This window comes from Myxine glutinosa, chromosome 4 (genome assembly GCF_964187855.1).
Source record: "Myxine glutinosa chromosome 4, kmMyxGlut1.1, whole genome shotgun sequence".
NCBI classification, from domain to species: domain Eukaryota; kingdom Metazoa; phylum Chordata; class Myxini; order Myxiniformes; family Myxinidae; genus Myxine; species Myxine glutinosa.
The window spans coordinates 71650086-71672251 of NC_136264.1; the positions used below are offsets into that span (position 1 = coordinate 71650086).

At 43.4% G+C, this 22166-nt stretch overlaps 1 protein-coding gene across 2 annotated transcripts in view; it reads right to left on the reverse strand.

Annotated features, from left to right (window-relative positions):
• The window catches only part of LOC137424750 (SEC24 homolog B, COPII component), a 125702-nt gene that overhangs the window by 99516 nt on the left and 4020 nt on the right, over positions 1-22166 (reverse strand). The window contains exons 2-3 of one of the 2 annotated variants that reach the window (XM_068112515.2): positions 19156-19800; positions 8608-8679 (exon numbers count right to left, since the gene is read on the reverse strand). In XM_068112515.2, the coding sequence (XP_067968616.2) occupies positions 8608-8679; positions 19156-19800 (717 nt within the window). The remainder of the gene's footprint in view (positions 1-8607; positions 8680-19155; positions 19801-22166) is intronic. The other variant, XM_068112516.2, reaches the window with a different exon arrangement.

The following is a 22166-nucleotide window of genomic DNA, read 5'->3' on the forward strand; positions in this document are numbered from 1 at the left end:
GCCAGCTTACTGGTAACAGAGACACTGCATCAGCGGCAAAGCCGCACTTTCAGAAGTGATGCAACCAGCACCTACCAGCTTCCTACGAAACAATAGTTCAATTGAAGAAAAAAAAAATTCCAGCTCGCTCATGAATGATCTTCAGCAGGAAGTGTCTAAACCACCTCATCATGGTGTGGTTTACAGGTGGTGCCACGCTACACTTGTGCTCGTCTCCTTGTGCCCTCTGAGGCCCATCATTTGCACAACAAAGTAAAATAACATTACGAAGCTTGAACGTTAGGGAACGATTACAAGAGGTTTTCATTTTCAACTCCAAATCTAACTAAATCCTGACCTGGACATTAAAGTGCATCAGCAGGTAAAAAGGGCATACACATGGAAAAATAGCAATGTCCGGTCCTAAATAGGTTAATGTGTTTGTAAAAATTATAGGACGTCCAAGGTGCATTAGAATGTCAAACAAGTCCAAAAATAGGTAAAAATAAGAAACTGTGGCACAGTGATCCAATTAGTGAAAATAGATCAATCGGATAAAGTCATAAATACATCCATGTGACCAAGTTTGTTAAAAGGCTTATAGGACACCCCAAGGTGCATAATCACCTGTATGCGAAGACAAACCTTTGCCAAACAAGCATTCTGAGTATTGCGCTGCAATACATGTCCCCTACTGGCAGTCTGTCGTCCAGAAAACTGTTGTGGAAATTACCAAGGGTTATTTACCCACAGGTTCTGAATCGTTCCCAATCGCTAATTACCTCAGGACGGGCTCACCTGTGATTCGCACTCGGGACTTCGATTTATACACCTTGCAGACAGGTCAGCAGAAGCACGACAAAATTAGTTGTTGATAAAGAACCGAGGAGGATAACTAAGCGAGTCGCTAAATATCAGTAATTTATTATATTTTCCGGTTCACGATCAATGATCGATGTGTGTATATATATATATATATATATATATATATATATATATATATATATATATGTTGCTCGGCTTGGCTCCGCCCCTCCCGAAAGCGCGCACTGTGTCGCGCTTTTGACGTTCGCAGACGAGGCTGAGGGCGCGCGGTGCGGCTTGAGGAGAACTCTAGAATAAACAAGAGATATCCATTTTTTAAAAATACTTTCGTTTAATTAACGATATCTGCCAAACCACATGCCCTATCGCAAATTCCAAAAGGACATTTTAGTAGATTGACATGCTGAACAGATCTGTGAAGTTTCCCCTCGATTGGATCAAAAATGAGGGAGGAGCTCGGTTTTAAAGGTTCATGCTTAAAAACGTCATAACTCTGAAATCATGTGACGCATGACGTCATGCTCGCTGACCTTTTTGTTCGTCATGGGTATGCGATTCTGCCTGCAAAGTTTGGCCTCGATATGTTCAGCCGTTGCAGAGAAAAAGGGGTTTTCGTGTTTTCACCAAAAACAATATGGCGGCCGAACCACGTGACCTGTGACGTCATAATTACCATTAAAATATTCTACAGACCGAGTCCCCCTTACGGTGAAAATTTGATCTCAATCGGTCCTATTATTGCAGAGAAAATCTTTTTTAAAGGAAATTAAAACTTTAAATGGCACTGAGTTAAGGATCATCAAAATTATCAGAATTCCCAAAGTTCAAAGTGCCATAACTTTGTCAAAAATGATCGAAACGTCGTGAAGTTTGAACTCGATCTGTAACTTATCATAAGGAAACCATGTGCCAAGTTTGAAATCATTAGCATGAAGAGTTTAGAAAAAAAAGTCCGGAAAACTGTTCTTTGCTTGACGGACTGACGGACTGACAGACGGACAGACGGAGGGACGGCGTGCAAACCTATAGTCCCCTCTGGTGTACACCGGTAGGGGGCTATTAAAAAAGTGGTTACCGTGGGTTAGTTTTAGATCAGCTTCTTTAGGTACAAAATCTGACCCACTTACAAAATTATATGTTGATAGAACACAGGGTTTGCCCTGAAGCACATGAACAAGAAAGTGGTCCATTAAAGGTCAAGGTCAAAAATGTATGCCATGGTGCACGACCTCACATCAGCAACGACCTTCCTGCAAAATGTATCGTTTGTAGCCCAAACTCTGCTCATAGCAATATTAACAAGAGTGAGAATTGTGTTTGCAATGCATGTCCCCGACCAGTGTGATATTTCCCAAGTCCAAAGAGGGCATAACTGTGAAAAATTGACGAAACGCTCTGAAATTCGAACTTGTTCTGCAACTTATTATAATAAAGCCATGTACCAAGTTTCAGATGAATATGTTAAAGTGTATGGGGAAAAAAAAGTCTGAACAAGCGTTACGCCTAGGTCCCCCATCGTTGAAGTGATGCGAGTTGACAAAGTGGAAGATGCAAGGCGACTATCTTGGATGTTGACGTGGCGACCCAATTTTCAATAGCGTTCTCCCTTATGCGTAGATACATCCACACACCAAATTAGAAGTTGGTACTTCGCTTATTTTTCAAGATATTTCGCTCACAAGGTTCAGACATATATATGGTGGCGGCCATCTTGGATTTTGACGTGGCGACCCAATTTTCAATAGCGTTCTTCCTTATGCCTAGATACATCAACACACCAGATTAGAAGTTGGTACTTCGCTTCTTTTTCAAGATATTCCGCTCACAAGGTTCAGACATATACATGGCGGTGGCCATCTTGGATTTTGACGTGGCGACCCAATTTTCAATAGCTTTCTTCCTTGTGCCTAGATACACCCACACACCAGATTAGAAGTTGGTACTTCGCTTATTTTTCAAGATATTCCGCTCACAAGGTTCAGGCATAAATGGCGTCAGACATACATGGCGGCGGCCAATCTTGGATTTTGACGTGGGTTGCACCCACACACAAAATTAGAATTCGGTCCTTCGCTTATGCACGCACGCACGTTCGCACGGACACACGCACGCATGGACACACGCACGCACGGACGCACGCGCACATGGACGGAGGGGAAAACCATAGTCCCCCTTTCGCTCCGCGGTGCGACGGGGGACAAAAACCACAGGTGGGATAGACAGACAGACAGATAGCCAGAGAGCAAACCTATAGTCACTTCATGTGAAACCAGTAGGAGACTAATAATAGCCAGGAGATAACATCTTCTATTTGCAAATGAAAATTCATAACGAAATGTGTGGGGACAGGAGGGGGGTGGGGGGAAGGAGACAGGACACAGCACAACGGACCAATGATGGAACACAACACCAGCAGTGCAGGTACTATGGTCTCCCTAACATTTTTTTCGAATTCAGTGACAAAAGAAAATCTCAATTTAATCCATTTTAAATTCAGGCTGTGAAAAAGTCAAGTGGTGTGAATACTTCCTGACGGCACTGTATATATATATATATATATATATATATATATATATATATATATATATATATATATATATATATATATATATATATATATATATATTAACCATAGCTCCAGTTGTGATTAAAGCAAGAGTAGGTTGAAGCAACATTGTACAGACCAGCGGAGTACCTGCCCTACTGGCGATATTGTTCCAATTATGCAACACATTCTTCTGACAAGTCCCGTTATTTGGGCAGTGTACAAGCAACAAATAGCTGCCTCAATCGCTCCCGAAAATAAAAATAACCTGAGTTACGTACATGAAGCAAAAGCACGACTACTGCTTATGTGCATATATAATACATCGCGCTTGTATAGCTCAGATAATTCCAAACGCACTGAGACATAGGCTGACACCAGAGGCCTGAAGCCTGAGGCCTAAACATACAGTCACCTTCAAAAGGCTCACAATGCCTATCTGCCCCCAAAGGAAGAAACTGGCAAGATGGGTGAAAAAAACATTATTCAAAACTTGATATAATCAAACTAAACTTGCACAGGCAAAACTTCAGGGTGCCCTCATTAACCCCAGGTTCAGCTTCCTAGGTCAAACCTTGACATCCACATTGCAATTGCAGAGAGAAATTCAAAGTAGTGGAAGAGAGCACATGTCTGGGTTGAATGGAAAAGTAAATCTGCGTATCATCAGTATAACAATGAAAGCAACTTCCATTAGAGGCCATTTTTCCCCACAGGGCGGGGGTTGGCCTTTTTTTTGGCACCGTGGTCCCATTTTTTTTGAAGCAATGTTTTACGGCCGGATGCCCTTCCTGCCTCCAACCCTGTTAGTCGCCTCTTGCGACACACAGGGATTTACCAGCAAGCTGGTACTCAATTTGCCGACCTCAGAAGGATGACAGGCTGAGTCAACCCCCCTGGTGTTAATTCAGCGATTGACTGGGATTCGAACCCAGGATCCTAGGATCCCAAGCCGACACCCGAACCGCTAAGCCAACACAAGGCTTCAGTATAACAATGAAAGCCATTGTGATATTTACTTACTTGCTTGTGGAGCATTACAAGGTGAATGCTGAAAGCACATAGCTTGTCTCAACATCTTCAGATAGTTATTGTAATGAACTGAACATAGTTCACAAATACTGTCTTAACTGCATTTACACTGCCTACTGTAAAAATTATCTGGAAAGTAGTTCCAAAAATTCACACAACTCTGTTTGAGAAGACCGTCTCACTCTCCGTCTTCCCTGTGCTATACATTGACAATGAACGACGACGAGTGGGGAGACAACTGAAAGCAAAGAAACAACCAAAGATGATGGATCTGGATGAAGTGGAGGTCGTTTTCTTAAAGTTACCGGTGATTGCGTTGACTTCAACTTGAGTCACAGGTAAGTAATAAATCAATACAGGAGGAAGTATTAGAATAAATTAGATGGAACGGAAGAAAGGGTACGATTAAACGCAGGTGTGCCAAGTGCACGACGATTACATAATGCAATACCCTGAAAGGCTGCAGAAAATTGCTCAACTTTCTTTAGAGATATAGTCAGTGGAAAGTTAATTTTTACCCTAAGTTGCAAAAGTTTATCAATGACAGTACTCAGAGCTTTAGAGCTGGAGGAGTCGTCTTGTGAAAATTCCCGATAAGAGTTTGAACGGATGTGAAGATGATTATGATGGAATGGAAAACAGACAGTCAGTTGTTTGTGATATTTTACCACGACAGTAAATGTAAAAAAACATCATATGGGATAAACGGGTCCTGGTAACACCGCCCCAGTACAAGAGGGACAAAGAGAATGGAAGCACGGTCGCCCATCGTCTACGATATAAGAGAGCCGTTGGTCTGTCTGTCTGTGTCGCCATTTTTCTCAAAGATGGCTGAACGGATCTTCATCACACTTTCAGAGGTTCATCAGTGAGTGCCTGGGAGTGATTTAGGCAAATAATAATAATTGGAAAAAGAAAAGTTCGTTTTTTGGGATTTAAAAAAAAAATAATAATAATAATAATAAAATAAATAAATAAAGAAATCGCTCTATAGTGCCAAAGCCTTTTGATTAATGACAGTTATATACAAGTACACATTCGCATAAATAAATACAAAACAATCACCAGACATTTGAACACGAGCAATAAAACAATTCCGGGAGCAGTCAAAATTGGTGGTAGGGCTTCTTCTTCTTCCTGAACGTCATCATACTTAACACAGAAACGTGATCAACGGCACATTCAGCAGCATATATTCAATGAAAAGGTAAAATGATGATTTGGCATTCGTGATGGATTCTGATTTGGATCCCGTACGTGGCGTACCCGTAACCGTACCCGGAACCGTACCCGTACCGTACCCGTACCCGTGACGTGCCCGTAATGAATATGTACAAAATATAAATATGTATGTACTACAATCGATCGTACCTTACAACAATCAACACAGATTGCAACGTCAAATAAATGAATACGCTCTCAAATGTGCCGTCCGAGGCAGCGTCTGCTCGCCACGTTCAGCGTCACTATGACTATCCGTAAGTCCGGAAGTGACGTCCTCATTTGACTGTCCGGAAGGTCGCATATCGCAGTTACGATGAATCGCAAATTAGTTTTAATTAGTTTTAAAACATAGTTTAACGCCAACATAGTTTGCCAACGTGAAATAAATGAATACGCTCTCAAATGTGCCGTCCGAGGCAGAGTCTGTTCGCCACGTTCGGCACACGTGATAGCTCGCTGCTCTCTGATTGGTTGAATCGTTTTTTGGACATAGCTCGGTAACTACTTGTCCGATTAATATGAAACCTTGAAAAGGCACATCCTCAGGTCCCCAGCAATATACCTGGCAAGTTTCAAGTATATCGGACCCGTGGTCGTCGAGAAACAGCGGTCACAGACAAACACACAGACATACACAGACACACACACACACACACACACACACACACACACACACACACACACACACACACACACACACACACACACACACACACACACACACACACACACACACATTACTGGAATTATAGATAGATGTTAATGTTTCTTTTTCGCTTGAGCAACGCCGGGTACTCCAGCTATAAACGCTTTTCTACTTTACTCGGAGTACAAATACAAATACAACTTTGTCTGGGGGGTAACATAGGCTATATGGCTGCAGCCTCATGTGGGGGTGTGGGGGAGCGGGAGAGGGACGTAAATTCTCTACGTAAATGTGTACCGTATAGCACCACCTGGTGTTGGTGGCAGAGGGTATTACAATTTCCTCCTTTACTTGGGAAATACTGAGGTTATGAAGCACTCTTTTCACGGGGAAAAAATTCCTCATTCCTTTCCCCCCACCCCCACTCCCAAAACGGAGGGGCATGTCAAAGCCACCTCCCGCCCGCCCCTCCCCATTCCCCCAGGGTACTCCTGATTGTGTCATGATATGCCAAAAGTAATACCAAGATGATAATGATAATAAAGAAGTCGAGGAGAAACAAGATTACAATGAATGATAAGAGTATGATCAATGATCATAGAATTATCAATATAAAACAACAGCAAGCAACTAGAATGGCACTCGGTAGAACGCATGCCTCTGCCAGGCTGAACAGTCTATGTTTTGTATCCTACTGTTAGGCCGAATCTGGACTCATCCATAACTTTTTGAAATAACATCTATATCTATAAAACACAGTTTGTGTGTGTGTGTGTGTGTGTGTGTGTGTGTGTGTGTGTGTGTGTGTGTGTGTGTGTGTGTGTGTGTGTGTAATGTTACCGATAGACTCCTAAACGGAGAGGCTCACGTACTTGATATTTGGCACAGACATGGCCATTGAGCCTGGTAAGAACATGGCCGACCTAAAAATTGATTTCATAATATTTTTAAACCATATTTTTACCTCAGCGCATTTCAGCGAGGAATATTATGCACGGAATCTGACCGGTCGCAGAGCAGCGCGCTGATTCGCTCAGAGCGATCATGTGATGTTCCTTGCCACCATTAACTCAGTTACGCGTTCGCACGTATTTCAGATCGAAAAGCAATTGCCTTTTTTCACATTTCAGCGACGAACATTGCCATTCACACCACATAGGTTTTTTCCCCTTTCATCTTTAGATCCATATTTTTTGCCATAACGTAGCGCATTATGGCTCTCTCGAGCTCGAGTTAGCCAATCACCTGGGAGCATGAGGCCACGTTGGCCACGCCCACGACAGGACGCAGAGTTGCAATCGATCGCTCAGAGCGATCACGTGATGTTCCTTGCCGCGCGATTGTGTTTTTTCACATTTGAGCGAGGAACATTGCCATTCACACCACATAGGTTTTTTTTTCTTTCATCTCTCATTTCTTTCAGCGAGGAATATTATACACGGAATCTGAATCGGTGGCAGAGCAGCACGCTGATTCGACGATTCGCGCGCCCTCCCCCCTCCTCCCTCCCTACCCCCCTACCTCTCCCCTCCCCCCTCCCACCCCTCTCCCATCCCTCCCCCTCCCCCTCTCCTCCCTCCCCCTTCCCCCTCTCCTCCCCTCCCCCCCCTCCCCCCTCCCCCTCTCCTCCCCTCCCCTCCTCCCCCTCTCCTCCCCTCCCCCCTCTTGTTTATACACGGAATGCCGGGTACGTCCCCCCCCCTCTTCTCCCCTCCCCCCTCTCCTCCCCTCCCCCCTCTCCTCCCCTCCCCCCCTCCTATTCCCCCTCCCCTCCCCCCTCCCCATCCCTCCCCCTCCTCCCCGGATTCGGATCTTCACCAAAATCTAATCATTTCGTCTTTGTCACATACGCTACATCTCTGCCAAATGCCGTCCGAATCCGTCCACAACTTTTTGAGATATCTTGTTCACAAACGGGCAAACAAACAGACAGACAGACAGACAGGGGTGAAAACATAACCTCCATCCACCTTTGGTGGTGGAGGTAATAACAATTCATTGCGAATTATTTTTTGTAACACTGTATCAAATCCAATACTTTTGTATAAAGTACTTGGGACTCAAATGATGCAACAAAAAAATTTCGACAAGAAAACGTCCCACATTGCAATGACCTTTACATAGCTCTCTGCTCACAAGTACCAGTGATTGTTCAAGAAACCAAAGATAATGGCCAAAAATAAAATAAAGCAAGTCGTTAGGAAGCAAAAATAAAAATAAAGGGAAAAAAAAACTGAACAGAAAAAAAATATTTTAGGAAGGGGTGATGGTAATTGAAATCATATAACTGACCAAATGCAGCATTGGAGTATCAGGAGGAACCCAACTAAATAAGTTAAATATGAAGATAATTGACCTGAGTCACCACTTGAAGACAGAGAAGTTGGGGAAGAGCCATCCTGATAATCAGCGTCAGCCAGACCCAATCCTGAAGATAAGGTTTGGAGAGGGGTAAGAGTTTAGTAAGCAGGTGCAAGGGGCTTGCAGAAGTTAATTTAAAATTCAGGTTAGTTGCCATTAAAGATGCGACGGAGCCATTTAGTCCACAAAATGAAAAAGCAAGCAGCATTATCAGTTAGTGAGAAAAAAACGTTAATGCAAGCAACAACAACAAAACAGTAATCTTCATATCGCTTCATTTAATCAGGAAGTTGAAAAAGATTGGAGACAGGATTTAAAAATTTTTTTTACGTTGCTGACAAATTAAGTAACAAGGGAAATAAAAATGCCAATAATAATTTTTAAATGCTTGGGTTGTAAAACAATCCAAGGTTATTTGTGAAATGAACAATAACTACCCAGCACAATGGTTAGTTACAAGGTTACCCACAGCAGAAATAGTTGGGCAATGGAATAAATGTAAGTTTAATTATTTTTTTTTAAGTTAACGTATGAAGGTTAATTCATGAAGTTAGAATCAAGTTTCATTATACACGACTTTCAAAATGACATACTCACGTGTGCCAGATAAGCATTGTAACATAAATTGGCCCTCAAAGGTTCTAAAAGAAGCCGAAAATACTTGGAAATGTACCTGCAACAAAAGAGTGTGTCTCTGCACAATGAAAGATTTGGAAGAATTTCTGATCAAATCGCCCAAAAAGTTGATATTTTTCAAGCCGTACTGCAAAAACTCCAACAACGTGGGGCCGTGCAAGGCCTATGGAAGGTCTGTGGACTGGATAATCCTATCTGACGTCCCTGATCATCCCTGCCAGTGAGTGGCTCTGAACCTTGTTGGATTACCTTGTGTGAACATTGCAAGCTTGGCGATTTATTTAATGAAGTCAGCAATCGGAAAGAAGATACCGTCATTACCAACATTCAGGTAGACTTCCCAGAGGGAGATGGGCGGAGGTTATGAAGGTGCGCAGAGGTTATGTTGTCACCCTTGTCTGTCAGTTTGTCTGTCAGTGAACAGGATATCTCAACAAGTTGTGTATGGATTCAGAAGAAACTTGGTGGATAGTTTGGTTGTGTGACAAGGAAGAATTGATTCAATTTTGGTGAAGATTCAAATCTGGATGAGAGAATTTTTCAAGTGATTCTTCACAATTTAGTGATAGGGCTAAAACCACATATAGCACAATATCTTTAAAAGTTGTGGATGGATGATGAAAAAAAACGAGGAGGATGACTTGGTTCGGCGACAAGAACAAGCCAAATAGATTTTGGTGCAGGTCCAGATCTATATCCGGCCTATCAGTTGGATAAAAACGTAACTGTTCATCCTGGCGGAGGTACGAGCTCTACCGAGTGCCGTTCTAATTCCATAAGTACATATATAGCCTGATTACCGTGATTAATTCTCACACTCAAACCGTTTCAGCCTGCTTTGGTTAATCTCTGGGTGAGATATAATTTGTCAAACATTCACTTTACGAGACCATCAGGTTTTGGATTCTGACCAGAGAGAGGAGGTTGGGGGATAAGCACACGACCCACTCAAACATGATTCCCTACAATTCGGCCATTTGCGAAGCACATTGCTTTGGCACAGTGGGTCCACCTTAGCAGAGTTGTTGACACAACAACTGGTAGACAAGAGTGGAATTTTGGACCTGATACTCCTCAGGGATAATTTAACAAAGAGCCTTATTGAAAATTTAAGAGACTTCCCCGGATTTTACCACATGTGGGAAAAAAAGAAAATGGCCACAGAGCAAAAGAAAATGGCAGCTGTCATCGATGAAATGGGGGGGAGTGTGACACGTGCGTAGTTGTAGGTGTGTGTCACACTCCCCCATTTGACGCACGTGGACTGAGGTGGGTCATAACAGGGAGGAGATTAGATTGGCAACCTCCACCACTCCTAGCTTCACATGGAGCCCTTCCTCCTCCTCCACCCCCCACCCCCCCTTCCCACCACAACCCAACAAGGGTGGGGAGACTTGAAAATTCCATCTGTACACATGGAATAGTGCAAGCACTTTACCACAGACCACTGTTGGAGGGAGGGTGTATTGAGGGTGGGGATACTATACCAATTTTGAAATCAAATCTTCTCACTCATGGAGGGAACGGATATCGCTAGCGAATAAAAATAATTGAAGATTTGAAAAAAAATGGATCGAGTAATGACAAAATGGAGATGTTCACAAACTTGGAAAATAAAATTAACCATACAGGTGCTCAAATTAAACAAAATTGAAATCAAATTAAACTGACCAGAATTTACAATGGAGCTGAATTAATGAGAATGGTTAAAGTAAAATTGTGAGAGGCTCCAACAGTTGGGAGATAAATTTGGAATAGTGAGCATTGAAGTTAAAGATATGTACTGCAGCATCATCATGTTGGTGTGGATGTCGTCCGGCCTGGGAAGACAGACCATCCAGGAGACGAGAGATCAGCAGCAAAAGGGATGACCGGGGTTGATAGGCAAGCAGCCCCTGCAGATTGTGAAGCAACCCCAGGGGTGTGTGAGACAGTGCTCGTGGAGGTGCGGTTAGATCATGCAGGGGTCGAGCTGGGGCTCCTAGGCCCCACGATGTGCCAACCGGACACCACTGTGGTGTGCAGATCGACAGTCTAGCCTGCGACATGCTAGTTCGAGCCTGCATCTGCCGACATATGCGAACTGGCATAGGTGAGGGTTGGATCAGGATTTGGGGTATTTGAGTCAGACCCCTTGGGGATCGGCTGGGGGCTCGGATTCATCAACTTGCCTTTCACGGGATGTGTATTTACCAGACAGGGTTAAAATAGAATGTCATCGCCATTGGAGAAGGGAAGGCTAACGAGGGAAAAGAGTCCACCTGAGCCCATTTTGCTTTTGGTACTTTTTGATTTTGTTGCCATCTAGGTGAGGAGAGTCATAAAAAGCTGGCCGCTCATGGAAATTGTAAAAGGGCATGATAGCAGAGCCAAGATTCCATTGTCCCAAGCCGAAATTGGCACCAGAAGCCATGAAATTGTTGTTTGGGAAAGCCTCTGAGGAACTTCGTCCCCTGGCTGAATTCGGACTGGGGGGAAGAGGAGGGCGAGGTTAAGGTGGCCGGCCTCGGGAAAAATCTCCACCCCTACCCTTCCCCCACCTCTCCCTCCCTCCTCCTACCATGTAAATTGGGATGCACCAGGCAGACAGGGGCTGGCAGGATATGAGCATGGGCCAGATCACGAGAGTGCTACGGCTCGGGCTCCATGAGGAGCCAAGTGGTGATGTTGTGGGGAATCCCAGTCCATCGTGGCGCCACCAGAGCTGTAGTATCAGGCTGATGGAGTCGCTGGACCCCGGTAAAGGGGAAGGGGTGGAGCAAGACCTACGAGGGACCAAGATGGTCCCTCCCAGGCACCTGTAATGGTGAGAGGAGAGGACTACGGGGGAGAGATGCTGTGGGGAGAGCAGTGGAGGGCATTCCACGCATTGAAAGACTTGGACAGCTTCTTATTTCTTTTACAAATAAGTTTGAATTATTCCAGCTGAGTGGTTTAGATCATCACCTTGCTGCAAAATGAAGTTTGGACCAATAAATCTTGCACCACAAGGGATAGAAAGATAGATTTAAATCTGGTTCTACCTTACTGCAATCAATATACCATCAATTTCCAGTCATATTCCAATACCACTTGAGGGAGGATATTTACCCCCAAACTTTAAATTGAACCTCCGCCATGCTCAATTGCTGCCTTCAAGCAAAGCTCTTTATAAGTTTCAGTTTTTTGTCATCTCACATACCGTCTTCGATTACATCTAAATAATTTAAACGGACTTTCCTGCACATCTCAAAGCACTCCAATGTTCAAATTCACTTTTGAGATGGAGCACCTGAACGCATTCCCTTTTATAGACGTGCGAGTCGAGAGGTCTGCATATGGATTCCTGACTACCGTACGACTACCTTCAACAGACATTACAGACGATGGGACTCTCTTCGTCCCACTCACTACAAGATCGCCTTGCGATCTTGCAAATACCCCTGGGAATAGAGCACTGACCACCTGCTCACCTTGCAAGGTGAAGCTTGGTGCGAAAAGCTTGCTGCAAAAATCTAGCGCAAAGCCTTTCTGCTTGATAATGGTTACCCTGAGCAACACATTGTTAGATGTATAAGCACACAAAATTGCCAATTCCTAGGCCTTTTTCATATGCACTGTGTGTTTCCACTACTTGGTTCTGCTCGCCGGGCACTTTTAACCTACCATTGCTCGTGCTGAAACTGTAAATAAAATAGTTTTTCTTTTTCAACATAAATTTCAGCATTTAAACAAAAGAGTAGCAATTTCAGGATGGTTAACCATAACTTTTGTATTCCTGAATGCAAATGGGACTCGCAGAAATATAGGAAAGAGAAATATCCCTAATTGAGAGGTATATGTGATTCATACCATTTATTACCTCCGCCACCAAAGGTGGGTGGAGGTTATGTTTTCACCCCTGTCTGTTTGTGAACAAAATATCTCAAAAAGTTGTGGACGGATTCGGACGAAATTTGGCAGAGAGGTAGTGCATGTGACACGGACGAAATGATTAGATTTTGGTGAAGATCCGGATTCGGATCCGGCTACTAGAATGTTTTTTAATGATTCTTCACCATTGGGAGATAGCCTGCTATGCATCATTTTTGGCCCTATCTCAAAAAGTTATGGACGGATTTGGACGAAACATGGTGGACATGTGGGATGTGTGACAAGACCGATTCGATTTTGGTGAAGATCTGAATATGGATTCGGATATGATAATTATTTAATTTTTAAAGTGATTCTTCACCATTGAGCGATATGGCCAACCAGGCGGAGGTATGCTCTCTACTGAGTGCCGTTCTAGTTGTTAATGTTAATACATTCTCAGATTGGCCGTGGATATAACTATAACAAGCTTCTTCTTTTAGCAATAGATGCAAAAAAAAAAACTAGTATAATTTTTCTTGTGGCCCCAGCACCATATATACAATCTACTGAATAAAACACAATGGCAGTTTGTGTGTTTGTACAGACGTCTTTCCCCCTTCATAAGGATAAGTTTTAAAGGCCAATCTTTAAACACGAACATGTGTTCACTCCGGTCTACTTTTGATGATCAAACAAACTCGAAAACATTTTCCATAAAAGAGGAATTATGCCTCTTCTATTTGAATTGTAGACAGTGGCTTGCAAACTGAGCCTCAAGGGTGGTGTATAGAAGCGTTTTTTAAAAATAACAATAAATACAAGGCAGTGCAATTTGCTGCACATGATGTGCAAAGCATGCAGAGTAAAACGAGTGTTAACTTACATCCATAGGATGTCTTATAAATAGAGAAGATAAAAACACACCTGACACTAGGCCGAGGCTTCAGACTTTGGCACGCTCACAAGGCTGCAACGTCAAATAAACTGCTCCACCCAGACATATTTGACGGGCGTTTTACTAGTATATTTACAACAGCCCTCACAGCCCCAATAGCCCCTTCCTCCTCCCAACATGATTAATAGGAAAATCATCATGCAATTAAACTTTCCCTGTACATACACAAGCCCCAGATATGTCCTACTCATCAGTGTTCAGAAGAATTTAATCCAGATACACAGTCTATTCACTAGTAGAGATCTGTAGGGAGTTTGTGCAACACACATCCCTCCACTTGGGCCTTTCACCTGGTTGGCAGTTTGCAGTATGAGCAAATGCCCGTTTGATGAGCTGAGAAAGTTATCCAGGTCTTTCCTTGTGCAGAGGCACAGCCCTTTCTCTCAGATACTTTTCCAAGTATTTCCAGCTTCGCTCAACAGCTTGGTGAGCCATTCCAAGTAAGATTCTTATCTCAGACAACTAATGCATACGATTTTGTCCCGAACTCTTCAGCTTCCTGCGGTTTCTGCGCATGCGCACCGAGCATTTTCGGGCAGATTACATCATTTTGAAAGTGCCGTATTGGTCAAAGGACACTATCTTTGGACCTGAGAAATGTCCAGTTTAATGTTGGAAAGGTAACATTGGAAAAGTAGCATTTGCTTGGAAAGGTAACCTTGGAAAGGTAAAAGGTAACCTTGGAAAAGTAACATTTCCCAACAATTTGAGCAACAAGTGAATTAATCAGTCTCACACTGCAACTAGGCGGTCACAACACAAGTGATAACTAGAACGGCACTCAGTAGAGAGCATACCTCCACCAGGTGAACAGTTTACATTTTATATCCCACAGTAGACCAGAAAATCACAATAAAGAATCACATTTAAGCAAAATCATCCGTCCACAACTTTTTGAGATATCCTGCTACAGACTTGGCATTTAATATGGAATATTTTTTTTTTCTTGACTTGGGTTTACTTTCTTAACTCAGTATATCAATCTGGTGAGTTTCTTTTATGCTTCGGTGATTTCTTTGATAAAAGAACCATGTCACTGATTGTCTGTCACAGCAAGAAGTCAATAACAGGATTATATCACATGTGGTGTGACAAAATGTACGGACAGGTACATTTGACGATTGGCTTCACAATCGGGTATATAAGGGTTGTTGCGTTCTGTATTAGTGGAAAACAACTGCTGCACATCTACAAAAGTTATTGCCGCTTCCTCTGGAGATGGTCCGTCAACTCGTCAATGCTGTTTGTCATGGAGTGGTGGCTTTACGAAATTCCGGCATGAAACAGCGTGCTATTGTTCGGCAGTATGGCATCACTCAAGGTCAGGTGTCAAAGATCCTGAAACGAAATGCTCAGAGGGGTGTCCCTACTCCAATACCGAGGCCAGGACGTCCCCGCAGAACCACAAGGAGAGATGATAGCCAGCTGCACCGGTTAGTCCGCAATGGCTGTAACAAGTCAGCTAATCGGCTTAGGGCTGAGTGGCAGCAACTGACAAATGTGCCTGTATCCAGAAGGCTAGTCAACCAACGACTGGTTCAAGCAGGCTATCGTGTCAAGCGTCCCCTGAGAAAGCCATGCCTGACCAGACAACACCGCCAGCGCCGATTGCAGTGGGCCAGAGAGCACCGAAAATGGCAGCCAGGACACTGGAATCACGTGATCTTCAGTGACGAGTCTATATTTCTGGTCTATCGTCAAGATGGCCACGTCCGAGTGCGCAGACAAGTGCATGAAGCCTACAATGAAGATTGTATAGTGCCAAGAGTCCAAGCTGGAGGTGGTGGGGTGAGCGTTTGGGCTGCTTTTCATGCAGGTGGCAAAACTGACCTGGTTGTTCTGAATGGAAACCTGAACCAGTTCAAGTACAGGGGCATTCTGGAAGAAACATCGCTTCCATTTGCTCGTGCAGCCTTTCGAGGAAATTTTGTCTTCCAAGATGACAATGCACGGCTTCATTGTGCTCGCATGATCCAACACTTTCTTGCTGACCGTGGTGTAGAGCATATGGAGTGGCCTGCCATGTCCCCGGATATGAATCCGATAGAGAACTTGTGGGCAGAATTAACGCGTCAAATCGACCACTTGGACCAGCAGCCGACCTCTGTGCATGAATGGCCGCAGGCTATTGTCACTGCATGGCAAGCGATTCCTGTCCAAACCTTGGCAAATCTCGTGAACAGCATGCCTCAACATGTACGTGCTCTCCTGAATGCTCATGGGGGTTACACGAAGTACTGAACTGTAATTTTACTGTCCGTAATCCCAGTCGTAATTTAACTTTTGTTTTTGTTAAAAAAAAATTTGGCTGATGTGCAAAATAAGGAGATACTTCTGGAAAACGCACAGAAGTTTAACACAGTACTGTCCGTGAATTGAGTTCGATATCAGTTTACATCACTTTCAAGGATCAATTTATTTGCTTCGAAATGTCAAATGTGGTTTTTGTTTCTTTTAAAGGTCACATTAACAAAATCTAGAATAATTTCAACATAATTCCAATGAACTTTTGGTTCTAAGTCATCTTGAAAAGTAAGTTCACCCCCACAAAAAAAATATTCCATATTAAATGCCAAGTCTGTATATATCGTTTTTGGCCCTATCTCCCAATGGTGAAGAATCACTTTTTAAAATTATACTAGCCGGATCCAGATCTTCACCAAAGTCTCATCGATTCTTCCTTGTCACACACCCAACCTCTACACCGAGTTTCGTTCAAATCCATTAATAACATTTTGAGATATCCTGCTATGTATCGTTTTTGGCCCTATCTCCCAATGGTGAAGAATCACTTTAAAAATTCTACTCGCCGGATCCGATTCCGGATCTTCATCAAAATCTAATCATTTCGTCCTTGTCACATACGCTACCTCTCTGCCAAATTTCGTCCAAATCCATCCACAACCTTTTGAGATATCTTGTTCACAAATGGACAGACAGACACACAGACAGACTAGAAATCGGTCAGAGACCGAGGACTTGCCGGAATGTACTTTTTTCAGGGGTGTTGGTTAGAAGGGAATCGGATAATGTTTGACAGAATTATTAGTAAAAAAAACAATGTGACTTTGAGTTTGACCTTTCAAGGTCACTCAAGGTCAAAGGTCATGGTGCCAAATGAAATGTCGTATGTGACTTCCTATATGTCAGTAACAGTAAGTGTATGCATATCTCTTGTCCTTTTAGAGTTATAGTGGTTTGAAATATATTTTAAATGAAAACTCGACCCCCCTGATTTCACGTTTTGGGTGACCTTGAGCTTGACCTTGGGCCTAGAGAGCTAAAAATTGGGCACAGTCTAATCCAGGGCAAGGCAAATATCTGTGTAAAGTATGGTGAGGCTATGTACAACGATGTAGATGTAGTACTGCGCACAAAAAGAGAAACAGACAGACAAACCAACCAACCAACATACTTGCCGGAAAAACAAACTGACAGACAGGGGTGAAAACATAACCTCCATCCACCTTTGGTGGCGGAGGTAGTTACTGCTCACAGAATGCTCCTTCTGATCAGGAAAAATGTGAGGCCTACCGTATAATTAAACAATGTAAATAATGAGTGTCAGTGTTTTTTTTTTTTTTTTTTTTTTTTTTTTTTTGTATACAATATCGAGGCTCGTGAAAGAGCGAACATTAATCACACAGAAAGACAAACCGACACATAAAACATATAACATAGGGAGCGGTAGACAAGATGGGGAGAGAGGGGGAAGGACACAAACACAACATTTGAGAGCAGGGACCGAGAGACATGGAGACATCGAGAGATCTGAGAGAGGGCGAGGGCTTTGGGGGGGGGGGGCGTGGGAAGGGGGCAGTGGGAGAGGTATAAAACATATGGACACTGCCAGGACTTCCAGGAAAGAAGTTGGAATTTCAAACAAGGTGGATCTGGGGTGAATTAGCGGGGGTAGAAAAGATCAAGGTTTTGGATGGGGGAAGATAAGAGATGGTGGTGAACAGCTGTTTTAAAGACCTGGAGGGAGGAGTGGGATTGAAGGGAGTGAGGGAGTTTGTTCCAGAGGCGGGAGAAAAGAGGAATGAAAGAGTGAAGGTGAGCGGAGAGCCGAGATTTCGGCAGTTTAACCATCAGAGGGTTGCTGGCAGATCTTGTGCGACCTGTAGGAATATTTGGGGGACAGAGCACAGAGAGAGCTGGGAGTGCAAGGCCGGAGAGGAGTCGGTAGAAGACAGAAAGACCACCTACCTGCCTGCGGTGAGTGAGTGAAAGGCCCTCAGAGATAGCTTCATCGCGGGAGATTCCAACATGTGATGCCATATGTACGTAGGTTGTACATCCCAAAGATTGGAGGAACAAATTAAGCAGCATGTGTTATTGGCAATTCATAGAAGTCAAGATACAGATCGTGTACAACTAGCTCATGCATGCAAGAAACTTCCTAAAGTTGCAACCCTGCAATCGGACAGCATTTGGTAAAAAATCCAAAGTGCTATCATGTGGATTGGTTTCCGATCATGGCCCAAGCATGCAGTGCAGCACATCTACGCATGCTCGAACACACATGGACACAAACACACGAACATATACACGCACAATTTATTTCAAGCAAATTAAAAGCACCAAATTCAAAACAAGTATTGTTTACTCCAAACAGTAAAGCCTGCATCAAACACTATTGAGGTTGAACTCCTGCTCGTGGTGAACTTTTTTTGCCCAAAGGTCTGCTTCCTGGATGTGAACAAGTTAACGATTGGATAGCTCATCACATTCACGAAGACATTTTATTGCTAATATATTCCTCATGAGATATCGCGACTCAATCAGTTATTGTTGAAGAGCATCAAAGCCACAAGATTCTTCAAACCTTAAAAAGGAAGAAAGACAGCATTGCAATGATGGGATAACCAGATGAGGAAACAACAAACAACACACGAGGGGTGGGGGAGGGTTGAGAATTCTCATTAATCAAATTAAATAATCTTCAAACAAATCAAGTTGCCAATACTAGGGAATTGAAGGTGAAACGGCACCTCCAAAAAAATAAATCAGATCAAAACAATAACCACAAAAATACGAGACAAAGTTGAAAATTACCAATTTGCAGAAATGTGGAACATCTAAAATATATATTTACATAAAACGACAATGACCAACCTGTTTGATGATTGTAGCTTAAACAGGCGTCCTGTTGAAGAGTGGAAGGCTCAGAGAGCTGATACTGAGCATTAGTGTTGGGTATTCCAGAAACACCACCATGTTGTGCAGCAATGGGTTCATACTTGCTGTTAGGAAACGTGGAAAAGCAAGAAGCCTGCTGTCCATAAGCAGAGGGAGTCTGTGATGGGGTGCTGCGCAAACCATAATGTGCAGCTTTAAGGTCATCCTGATGCCTGTATAATTTCTCAGTGTTCTGCCAATTGGATGACGGTTCAAACATTGGATATGATGGAGATGTAAGTGTACAAGGGGCTTGAGACCGAAGACTTTCATTCATCGAATGTGGACGAGATGCATAAACAGGAGGAAGATGCTTGGTCACAGCTGTTTGCACCGCCAAGGTTGGAGCTGTGGGGAAGGCAGGGTGAATGCAGGGAGACGGCAAAGGCTTTCGGACCGCGGTTCTCGAGCAAGTGTTGTAATCAGCAGAAATGTGCACGTTTTCCGAGCATGACACCACAGGGACCCTGCCAGGTGCGGAGGAAGGACAACCATTGGTGCTGATGGCACCTTGGGAGAAGTCGAAAGGGGCAGAGCTTGCTGGTTGTGCTGGAGATGGTTGTACAAAATTATATGTAGGACCTGAAAGCAAAGGAAACGGTGATGAGATGATAGCTCATTCCCAACAGTGCAATAAGCATACAACTATGTTTCTCCCAGGTGCACCAATGCATGCTCCCAGGTGCAGCAATCAAGCAAGCATTCCTTCATGAGACAACGCAGATTGTAGTTAAGTGTAGTGACGGCAAGGTACACAAATGCCTTAGTGGATTCACCGGAGACCAAGATGTGATAAAATCGTTCACTATTCAAAAGACTTGCATAAAATAACAAACAAACCAATCCAGCCATCTGAAGGCATTATCCAGGAATCTACTTCATATCATAAATACATTCCAGCCATATGTGAACATTATTATACAACCTGTCAACTCGCCTTAAGATTGAAAATTATTCAAAGCGGACATCTTGGAATTATGCTACAAGATCACGGAATTATGCTTACGCACGCACGCACACACGGACGGACGGACACACGGACGGAGGGGAAAACCATAGTCCCCCTTTCGCTCAGCGGTGCGACGGGGGACAAAAAGGCCTCCTTCTTTATATGCTGCAAGTGATATGTTACAATTTCTGCCAAGATGGAGTTATGAGCTTTTATAGGGACAAACATTTTGCTACCTCGGAGGCATGCTGAATGGAGAAGGTGGATCAGACTCGGCAACGGTTGCTCGAGTGAGATGTGCATGGAAGAAGTTTCGGGAATTGAGTGGCGTGCTGATGATGAGGGGAGTGTCGTTGAAGCTGAAGGGAAAGGTGTATGCTGTATGTGTGAGAAGTGTTATGATTTATGGGAGCGAGACATGGGTAATGAACGTAGAGCAGCAACGAAGGTTGGAAAGGGTGGAAATGCGAATGGTTCGACGGATGTGCGGAGTATCGTTGAGAGAGAGGAAGACAAATGATGAATTGCGAAAGATGATGGGAATAGAGCCTGTGATGGATGCTGTGAAGAGGAACAGGTTGAGATGGTTTGGTCATGTGTTGAGGAAGGATGAAAGTGACTGGTTGAGAAGAGTGATGGAAATGAATGTAGAAGGAAGTAGAAGACGGGGAAGACCGAGAAAGACTTGGCTAAAGATGGTGGAAGAAGAAATGCGGGCAAGGGGGTTAACCAGGAGAGATGCAGAAAATAGGGCAAAATGGAGAAGATTGTCACGGGGACCGCAAGGCTAACCCCCGCTCTAGCAGGGAAAATGGCCTTTAAAATGCATGTTGTGTTGTTGTGTATAGGGACCGACCTTCCATCTTTCAGTGTTTTTCCACATCGGTAACGATTCTTCTATATAGTAAAGGTTAACCTGTTTAATAATTTTTGTTGGTCGTCGTTTTATATGTGAGGAAGCAGGAAACCCGTATATATGTAATATACACCCGTCTATATGTCTAAACGGTTTATATGTAACATTTAGGAGAGATAAGAAAATTATGGCCCTTGACAACAACACATAGATCTAGTGATGAAACTACACAGATAAAATACAGGATTAATAGTGTCTATTTTGGATGCAACATACAGATAAATCAATTAAAATTATAGTTAGATTCGACATTTAAAAAAATGTTCTGGTTAAATTACACAACATTATTGAACCGTGCCTGAAGCCGGTTCGGCACGCTAATCAAACCCACAGGCCTTATCGCATACTTCAAAACAAGGGCACTACAAACGAACACAGACCCAGAAAAGGGTGCGGATAACCTCGGTAAATTTGCACGAATGTACTAACTGCACCAACTAATTTACCTCGAGACAGTGCAGCATCATACTAACATAATCATAAAACTTAAACAAAGAAATACCTATTTTGGGCAACCCCCATAGACCCCAATTTTTCTCATGCCTTGAACAAACTTTGGTAGATCACGGATGATGAACCTTGTGATCAAGCCAGAGAAGAGAGCAAACACTTATTTTGGGGGAGTGGGGGGGTGGAGGGTCACACACACACACACACACACACACACACACACACACACACACACACACACACACACACACACACACACACACACACACACACACACACACACACACACACACACACACACGCACACACACACACACACACACACACACACACACACACACACACACACACACACACCCTGATTTTTTTTAATGCCATGAACAAACTTTGGTAGATCACGGTTGTGTTTCAAGATCACGGATCAAGTCTCGTTGGAATTGTGTTTGTAGTTTCAAAGGCAAATACCTATTTTGTGGGCTCAAACCCACCATCCCCTGCTGACCCCTAAGGGCCCGAATTTTTTAATCCTGTGAAAAAACTTTGGTACATCACTGGCGATGAAAGTTGTGGTCAAGTTTCATCGGAATTGTGTGTGTAGTTTCAAAGAAGGCAAATACCTATTTTGGAAAGTCA